This window comes from Setaria viridis, chromosome 3 (assembly GCF_005286985.2).
Source record: "Setaria viridis chromosome 3, Setaria_viridis_v4.0, whole genome shotgun sequence".
Lineage (NCBI taxonomy): Eukaryota > Viridiplantae > Streptophyta > Magnoliopsida > Poales > Poaceae > Setaria > Setaria viridis.
Window position 1 is genome coordinate 41,820,137 of NC_048265.2, and position 9,612 is coordinate 41,829,748.

Below are 9,612 nucleotides of genomic sequence, written 5' to 3' on the forward strand. Positions count from 1 at the left end.
GATACGGCCGTGCATGCCCAAGCAACATTCGTGTGACACAAATCCAAAATCCAAAATTGACAGAATCAGAAACATTTTTATGCATCCAAATCAATTTCACCAACATCAAACACAGTTGCTCACCTGATTGCCGAGAGTGTCGCTGTTGCCACATATGCTTGCATCTGCACGGATGAGGCACAAGAATCTGGGTACTCGCAAAAGCTGATGACCACGAGTGAAGAACAAGTACATGAGCGTGCTGTTAATGGCATGAATCCCAGCGGAGAGAAGGCATCTAGCAGTAGCACGTATGCCTGAACTCCGTAGGAAACAAATCCAAAAAAATCCGCATGCACATAAGCACAAAAGTTTTGAATCTTTGAACTAGATTTTGGATGGGGGCACACAGATTGCACCAACCTGGAGCTCCCTTCGTGATGGAGGGCATCTCCGGAGCCACTGAGCACTCACCGCCCACGAGTCATGAGGAGGAAGCAGCCGCGGCCGGGTCGTCGCACGCAGGGGATTGGTGCCGCGCCGGATCATCGCCACTCCACCGGCGAAGAAACTAGGAGCGTCAACCACACATCATGGGGATAGCAAGATAACGCGGATGAGATTTTCTACGCAGAAAAATCAAAAATTTTGGGAGACCATCCGCATCACCGCAATGCATACCTGCCCTCACGGCTCTAGAAGGGGAGCGCACAGCCGCATCGCCGCTCGCCTTGAGGACGGAGCCCCCGCCTTGATTTGGTTGTCAGGTCAGCAAATCCAGTTCGCCCTCACCCACGATGAGGATCCGGCCGCGAGGTGGCCCTGTTGTCCGCCGTAAGGGGAAGGAGACCGCAGCCGTCATCACGTGGAGGGGGATGGCGCCAACGACCTCACCGACCGACCAGCCCCCGTAGCTTGTGGCACCGTCCATTAGGCCCACCCTTGGATCTGGGTGACAGGAAGGGGATAAGGAAGCGGCCGCCGCAACAGTACCGCCGGAGTGCCAGGGAGGGGCGGAGGCGCTGCTGCGGAGGGCCTAGCGGCGGGGGTGGAGTGGAGCAGAGCACGAGAGGGACGGGGAGAGATGCGGTCGCGGTCTCACAGAACTGTAAATTCAGTTTGTAGGCCACGATCTCCGGCTCTCCGCCGTAGAAAAAAAATAGCAAAAAAACCAGTGCGGGCGGCGGACCGGAGGGGCTCGGGTTAGGTTCAGCTCCATGGAGCGACCCGGGTACGGAATAGCTTATTCTGTACCTAGGGTATTATTTAGTATATATATATATATATATATAGATCTATATATATAGATATATATATTACTGTCATGAAATATATATACGACTTGCATACAATATTAATATGACTCGAATAAAATATTAATATGGAAAAGAATATTTTTTTAAAAAATCTTAAGTACTAAAGGGGGAAACCGTGACCAAGGGGGTAGAACTTCCCTTTGTCTCGAAAATTTAGTCCCGGTTGTATTTTCAGGATTTATGACCCTTTCCAACCGAAACTAAAGCCGCGTTTTCCACCAGTGCCCTGCCATCTCCACGGACCATCCAGATGTCCACCAACCTCCCATGGCCAGTAGCGTTCACGCCGCCTCGGCGGCTCAAACTGCCTCCACCACCCGCTACTTTGCCGCCCGAACCTCCTTCTAGATCCACCGGGGATAGGTACGCCCTTTCTTCAAAACCCCGAACCCTAAAAGCTTGTGGGAAGCTCCCCGGAGCTAGAGAAGAAACAGAGACCTGAAAAATACAGGTACGTAATCTTTCCCCACCCGAGTCATCTTTAGAAATTTCGTTTTTTCTTTTGACGGATAGATCCGTGTTGGTTAATTAAGTGCGCATGCCGCACGTGGGCTCACAACACGACACAAGGCGCATGCTCCTCCATGTGATTCGTCGTGTACGACTCGAACTAGATCTCGTCTCCGAAAACATCTCGGCATGCTCGTGCAGACCAAGTAGAAAACACCCAAACCCTCTGCTAAAGATTACGATTATTAGCCTTTGCGTACGGAACATACAACCTCGAGGGAGAGAACCTGCTGATCCAATTCAATCAATCACGCCGACAATGCAGGACAAGGCTGGGCAGTTCATCTGCTGGCTAGACTTGGTCAGGCTCAACTCGCCGGCGGCAGGCTCCAACCGGGACCGCGGGCTGGTTCTCAGGGGCATGCCCGGGCCGAAGGTCGTCGTGCAGTGCCTCGACGGCACCGAGGTGACGGTGAATGCTCGCAACGTCCGTGTCGCGGACCGGAGCTACTTCTGCCCGGGCATGGTCGTCGCGTCGGCGTCAGACCGTGGCGGCCAGCTCGGGGTCGTCACGGGCGCCGCCGTGGAACTGGATCTGGTCCGGCTAGACGGTGAGGACGCGGCGGCGGCGTTGGTCGCGAGGGGCGTGTCCCCAGCGGAGCTGCGCCGCGTCAGTGAGTTCTGCCTAGGCGACTACGTCGTGTCAGGACCGTGGCTGGGCCGGGTCTTCGAGGTGTCCCTCGACGTCGACGTGCTCTTCGACGACGGCACCGTCTGCAGGGTCACAACAGCGGACGGCAAGCTGTGGCCCGTCGGCGAGGGCTCTTCAAAACGCTACACCAACAACGTCTTCTATCCGGGGCAGCGCGTCGGCGGCCGCTCGTCCGTCTTCAAGGCCGCCCGGTGGCTCAAGGGCTACTGGAAGCCCAGCGATGGCGAGGGCACCGTGTCCAAGGTGGAAACCGCCAGCGTGCTCGTCTACTGGGTCGCGTCGTCGCAGCTGGGCGCCGAGAGGTCCGTCGTCCAGGCGTCGTCCACGCCGGCGCACCAGCAGAGCCCTCGCGATCTGACATTCTTCCGCGCTGGCGACGACGTCTTGGCAAGGTTCTGGGGCGTGGGCGACCGCTGCTTCTTCCGCGCTCCTTGCCGCCGCCGCGTACTCCCTGCCGGCGATGTCGGTGCCAACCGGAATCGGCTGCGGCGGCTGGGGGCGAAGCGGACGCCGCGACGAGAAAGCTGGAGCCACGCAGGGTTCGAGCGGCCGTTGTCCGTCGCCAGCACGCGCACGACGCTCGACGTGCTGTGGCAGGACGGGACGCGGCAGTGCCAGGCGCCGTCGGTGTCGCTCGTTCCCACGATGCCACAGAACACCCACCACTTGTTCCCGGGCCAGCGCGTCGTTAGCAGGACATCGTCGGACGACGGCGACGTCGCGCGTTCTGGTGTCGTCAGAAGCCTCAACTTCACGGACCAGACCGTGCGCGTGTCGTGGCAAAAGGCGGCGGCTGAACACGCCGATGACGAGACACTGAGCAGCACGTACGATCTCGGCAGGGATTTCGACAGCAATGTCTTCTATGGAGATGTTGTCGTCCGCAGGCGTCCAACAGACTCCTCAATTGGGGTCGCCGGCGACATTTGTGGAAGCACGGAAGAGCCAGTGCTGACACGGTGCCGAAAGAAGGAGCCCACTAGAGCTCATGATCTTTCATGGGTCGGACACATAGTTGATTTTTGTGATGCACACCATGTCCAAGTCAAGTGGGGTGACGGCAACATGTCCAAAGTATGCAACACGTCCATAGAATTACTATAATATTAATGGACCGTTTTAAAAATGCTTAAAAGGAAGTGGTTTTCTAGAAACAGCTTTTATTTTTGACGCCCAAGGAACTTTTTTTTCACCTAGATACCAAAATCCAAGTTAATTTTGGTACCTCTTGAAGGCTCCTTACCAATACAAATCACCTCACAATCACTGATTGAATCTTTTTTTTTGCAGCTATATATGTATACATTAATTACTTCATATATTAGGACCATTATTCAAAAACGACCTTATTAACTTCTACTTATTTGATGGTACCGATTTCAGGTGTCTTTCCATGAGATAACTGTCGTCAAAGAGCAAAGTTTTGGTGAGTTCCTTCAGGAAATAGGCGAGTGGGTGTCTGAAGATGGAGGCATGAGCAACGACGCTATTGATCACGAAGCACAAGTGACTGCCGCTGCCGTTGTAAGTATCCCTCCGCACACAAATTTCAATTCCCCAAGAGATCGGGTAAATGGTTGGACGGTGCCGGGAGCGTCAACCTCGGAGCTTACGGCCAGAGGGAACAACAATGTATCCGCACCCGTGTCCGGTGGTGATGGTGATGCCAAGGAGACCTCCACTGCTGTGGCAGGCATCAATGGAGGAGGTGGTGGTGAGGGGAAGCAGGCAGAGGCAGATGCCACCGGCGATGACAAGTCATTTAGCTTCCCACAATTTGATATCGTGCAGAGCCCTTCAGATCACCATTACCTTGATAACATGGAGCAGGTTCGTAATTTTCTTTTTTTTCCTAAGGTCCTGTTTGGATCTTTGGAATTGAATTCCATTCTAATAATCATTATTTAGACATAAATTAATTAAGCTAATATAATTGTCTGTGGAATATATTTGTATAATATTGTTGGCGATATGGGAGAAATAGTTATGTGTTGCACTTCTGCTATAGAGAAGCGAGTCCAAGAGCGTGCTATAAGAATTGAATTCCATTCTAATAATCATAATCTATGGAATCAATTTCCATCTCCCACCCCGTAAATTTAAGATAGGCTTATATCTAAACTTTGGAAAGTTGTGGAATACCACATTCAAGATAAATTAGCCTACTCCATTAAGTAAATTCCAATTCCTTCAAAATGAAGGAAGCTAAATGGGTCCTAAGGGTTTTTTAGCTTTATGAATATATTAACAGTAATACATATGATGTATAAACAGTAATACATTTTTTTTTGGTAAAAATTAAGAAAACGATGGTTGCTGAAAACCCTATATAATATAATACAAGTTACTGATGGTTCAAATTAATTAAATGATTGCCCGTTTAGTTTTCATACATTGAATCTGCCACAGTGATGTGTCCTATATATATAGTGACTGCTAATTAAGTTGATGTGCTTTTGTAAACAGGGCACTGGTGGGGGGAAGAAGTGGATGAAGAGGGTGCAAAAGGAATGGAATATTCTTGAGAATAACTTGCCAGGTACACAGTGAGTTAATTTGCATATGGAGGGAATAAAAATTTTGAACTTTTGCAATCAAACACAAACTCTTTCGACATGTATCTAAAGGTTTGCCCGTGCATGCAGACACCATCTTCATGCGGGCGTACGAGGACCGCATGGACCTCCTGCGAGCGGTGATGGTCGGAGCTAGCGGGACGCCGTACCATGACGGCCTCTTCTTTTTCGATCTGCAGCTACCGCCGTCGTACCCTGCCGCGCCACCGCTGGTGTGCTACCGATCGTTCGGCCTACGTGTGAACCCCAACCTCTACCCCTCCGGCACGGTGTGCCTGAGCCTGCTCAACACCTTCGGTGGCCACGGAGCCGAGCTGTGGTCCCCGGAGGCTTCGACCGTCCTCCAGGTCGTCGTCTCCATCCAGGGCCTCGTGCTCAACGCCCAACCATACTACAACGAGGCGGGCTACGCCGACCTGGTAGGAACGCCGCAGGGTCGCCGGAACGAGCTCCCGTACAGCGAGAACACCTACCTGCTCACCCTGCAGACCATGCTCCACCTCCTGCGCCGGCCGCCGGCGGGCTTCGAGGAGTTCGTCAGGGACCACTTCCACCGGCGAGGGCAGCACGTGCTCCGAGCGTGCGAGGCATACCTAGATGGCTGCCTCGTGGGCACGCTCGATGGCGAGGGGAGCGGGGCGCGGCGCCCGTGCTCGGCGGGGTTCAGGCTCGCCCTCGCCAACGTGGTGCCCCGGCTTGTTGAGGCGTTCACCGCGATCGACGCTGATGGATGCAAGGAGTTCGATCGGATACGGGTGCCAACAGTATGCACTTAATTTGTCTCTGCTACTCGCTAGTCCATTTGTATCCTACTTACATTTTAAGTTACAAAACGCGTGTTCACACATTTGAACTTTGACATCAATATTATATTTTTGTATACTGTTGGGAATGGTACGACAGTTTTGCTACATACTCCCTTCGTCCCATACTTCATAAATAATATTTATTTTGACTTAACTTTTGCGATATGTCTAGAGATAGATGTACCTAGAAAATCCAAATAAAAATAAATAGTAAACTTTGGGAGGTAGGGGTATAGTTTGCAGCTGCAATTCGTGATCAAAGGTAGTAGTGTGTTGATGGTAGTATTTCGTTATCCAAACACGGCACTCTATTGTGGCGAACGAACACTGCTGGATGATCTCTATCACTACTGCTTGTTTGGTACTAAATGCCACACCAATCGGTACTAAATGCACCATTCAGTACACCAACCAGTACTAACTGCATGCCACGTCTCGTTGTTGTCGATGGCAGTTTAGCACCGGTTGGTTTTACTAACCGATACTAAATGTTATTCTTTTTTCCTTTTCGTTTTCCTTTTGTTTTATCGTTTTCCTTTTGTTTTATAATTTCTATTCATATCCGACGGAGCTTTTACTAATGATATTACGTTAATATATTAACCCATTCAAATCCAAGTCTCACAAATATCAGCCCATTCAAATCATTAACACTCCGAGAAGATTGTATATGCAATAAAATATATACATCAACACTTAAGGTCTAAGAGAGAACAAGTTCAAATTCATAAGCAAATAGTAGGGTACCGGTACATCCATGCATGTTACATATTTCTTACTTCCTTAGATATGGAACATAGTTAAGGTCTCCAATCGTCCAGCCTAGACCTTCGTCAAAATAAGCTAGAGCACGGATGAGTGCACTCTCCTTCGCTTCGCATGGATGGTCACATACACTACCATAGATCTCAAACAATGGAGAGGTAAACTGATGTGGCCTGTATAAAGTGAGATGAGCTTGGAGCTTGAAATCTCTGGTGAGTATCGGATTTCCACCCATGTAAGTCTAATCCAACACATCCAAGACTTGAGCTAGAATCACGCGAAAGCTCGTTGCTGCATTGGTAATACCAACTAAAAGATGCTAATAATGTGATGAAAGTAAAATGATATAACATAACTAAAGATAAAAAAATGTTCCATACCATGTCATATTGATTTCTCCCTCCTCGAGCTGCTTTATTCAAAAATATGATAAGTCTGGCACAAAGTACCCATGATCCTTAAGCTGTTGTAGGTAGGCCTCCACGATGGTCCTATCAAAAGTTACCCTATCTGGTGCTACTTGACCCCATACAACAATTGAAACTATTAGGATGGCCTGTCCTGGAGATATCGAGGTGAATTATGTTTCTCGAATAGGTATTTGAAAAAAGATATGTACTCTTTTAAAACGAGGTTCACCAACAACATCAGTTTGCACTAAAGATATCGAGGTGATTGTTTGGAGGGGGTCCCTACCTTGCCTTATATTGCTGGGGTAAGGTTACAGGTTGGTTGTTGTACAAAAGTACTAGTCGGATTCGATCAAAGAGTCTTACTCTAATTGCCACGAGTAGTTTTCTAATCCTCGACTAGTCCTTGTCTACCACATAGACCACGCCGTCCTGCACCATAGTTTCCATATCTGACACGTCTTGGTGTACAGTCCCATATGTAGGACTGTCCAAGCCTCCTGACAGTCTCATAGATATATGCTCGAAAACCGCCGCCTCGACTGGTGACCGCGCCATCGCCACGACGGGTGACCGTGCTGTCGCCTCGGCCGACATCTCTATCACCACCACCACCTACTATCTTACCATCCCGAAGCTTCCTCTTAAACCGTTGGAGACAGGTAAAACCCCTCCCTCCAAACCCCGAACTCTATTGGCATAGTTTAGCTTTCCCTAAAGGTAAGCTTTGCCATATTTTTGTCAGAAAAGATAGAGATAATCCGAAAAAATTTGTACAGGCTTACTGGGCTGGTGCGCGAGAGGCAGGCCGCGGGCGTGTCAAGTCAAGTGCACCGCCTGGGCCATCTTGCTCCAGGTATGATTACAGAAGATGACCTCAATTTCTGACTTTCTTCTGATAATCTAGAAAAGTAAATAAGCTTATAATAATGTACACTTACCACTTGTTGACATTGCCAAATAACTGTATCTCTCAACATATTTTGCTGTTACAGTCTGTGTTATGTGAGATTGCAGAAATACAATCTGAAAAGTAGTCACTTGACACAATACTGGTGCCTGTTGGCCAAAGCCCTCTTTGAATTTTCATCTACTCACTGTTCTTTATTCTTCTAATGAACACTTATCTGGTGAAAAATATTTGTTCATAGTTGCTGCTATCCCTTATTCTATGTATATGCATTATTCTTTATTTGGTGCTGAGTTCAATTGAATGGCATTTATTATTTCAGATCAACTTTCACCTGGTAGGTGGTTGTAACGCCTGTAAATTTACTAACTCAAATCACCCGCTAAAAATTTGTTTAAAAGTATTTCGACTGTTGAGCTCCCGAAAGTCTCGTCCTTCCCGGCGACCCCGCCGTCCTGGCACCTAACGTTGTCAGTCATCTTTTTCCATCCCTGCAAATTTTGCCGCATGCCCATCTCATGCATCGCGCGTGCCCGACCAATTCCGAAATTTTTGCCCACTCTCCCCCTCTCTTCTTTTTTTCCCTTCCCCTTTTTCTCTTTCATTTTCTTCTTTACTTCCTTCTCTTTCTTTTTTTCTTCCTTCTTCCTCCTCCGATTTCTTCTCTCCTCCCTTCCCTTCTTGGCGCACCCTTCCTGGCACCAAATGTCTCGTGCTAGTGCCTGGCGCCGCTCGCCTGGCCACCTGCGCCTGCACCCAGCCCCGCGCGCCGTCGACCGCGTCGAGCCTCTCACCGGCCATCGGTCGTCGCCCACTACCGCACGCCACACCGGTCATCACCCCTGTGCTCCTCGTCGATCAAGCCAGCCCCCACCATGCCATCCACGAGGAGTTCCGCTCCGGCATGCCACCGGCCGGAAACTCCGGACGGCATTAAGCTCGCCGGCCCTGCCGCCCCTGTGTGCTGTCGCCCCTCCCGCCGCCTATAAAAAGCGGGTCGAGCCCCTGCCGCCTCCCCACCACCACCGGCGTCGTCCCCTGCCTACCGCCAGCACCGCCCCGGCTCCCTGCGCGCTGCCGCTCCGTGGCAATCCACCGCTGCCGCCCCACGGCACGCCCGGCGCCCCCCTCCTCCAACACCATCCATCCAAGGTGAGGCCTCAAATGGAGTCCCCTCGGCCTCCTCTACCTCCTCCACCACTCGGCCACCGCCGGCGTGGCCCGGCCAACCGCCCTCTCCCCCTACCGGTTTTCCCCTCCTCTCCCATCTCCCTATCACGGTCCAAGGAAGAAGAAGGCCCCAATTTCAATCTAACCCCCTGGTTTCCCCTATTCACAAACCGGCCCTCCCACCTCTCTCAAAGAAGTATCGCGGATACGCCCTTCCATCTTTCAGAAATAATTGCAAATAGGTCCCTGGTTCATGCAGTTTAGTCCTAAACCTTGTTTTAAGCCCCTAACACTCCTTTAACTCGTCATTTCATGCGCCAAACTTCGTCTAATTGATCCCAAATTTGACCACGGCCTCCTCCCATATACTTCCGCCGAAGCATATCCAAATTTTAATTCTCTTTTATTTATTGTGTGCTCGATTGTGTGTGCTGTAGATCGCGGAGTACCCGAGGAGGAGCACGAGGATGAGTTTGAACGCGAGCCCAAGCTCGAGGACCAGTACCGCGAGCAGGAAG

General features: G+C 50.4%; 1 protein-coding gene across 1 annotated transcript; it reads left to right on the forward strand.

Moving 5' to 3' along the window:
* The first annotated feature begins 1,824 nt into the window (after nt 1-1,824).
* Nucleotides 1,825-5,920, forward strand: LOC117848022 (probable ubiquitin-conjugating enzyme E2 23). Its single transcript, XM_072292442.1, has 4 exons — nt 1,825-3,542; nt 3,825-4,287; nt 4,924-4,996; nt 5,103-5,920. Exons 1-4 carry the CDS (start codon nt 1,834-1,836, stop codon nt 5,807-5,809), a joined length of 2,952 nt encoding a protein of 983 aa, XP_072148543.1. The 5' UTR covers nt 1,825-1,833; the 3' UTR covers nt 5,810-5,920.
* Nucleotides 5,921-9,612: the final 3,692 nt, after the last annotated feature.

What these genes read in the sequence shown, in the direction of transcription:
- LOC117848022 (XM_072292442.1), top strand. Translation starts at nt 1,834, where the DNA reads ATGCCGCACGTGGGCTCACAACACGACACAAGGCGCATGCTCCTCCAT. An exon ending in ATGTCCAAAGTATGCAACAC is followed by an intron (nt 3,543 to 3,824) that starts GTCCATAGAATT and finishes TCTACTTATTTG; the next exon opens with ATGGTACCGATTTCAGGTGT. An exon ending in ACCTTGATAACATGGAGCAG is followed by an intron (nt 4,288 to 4,923) that starts GTTCGTAATTTT and finishes TTTTGTAAACAG; the next exon opens with GGCACTGGTGGGGGGAAGAA.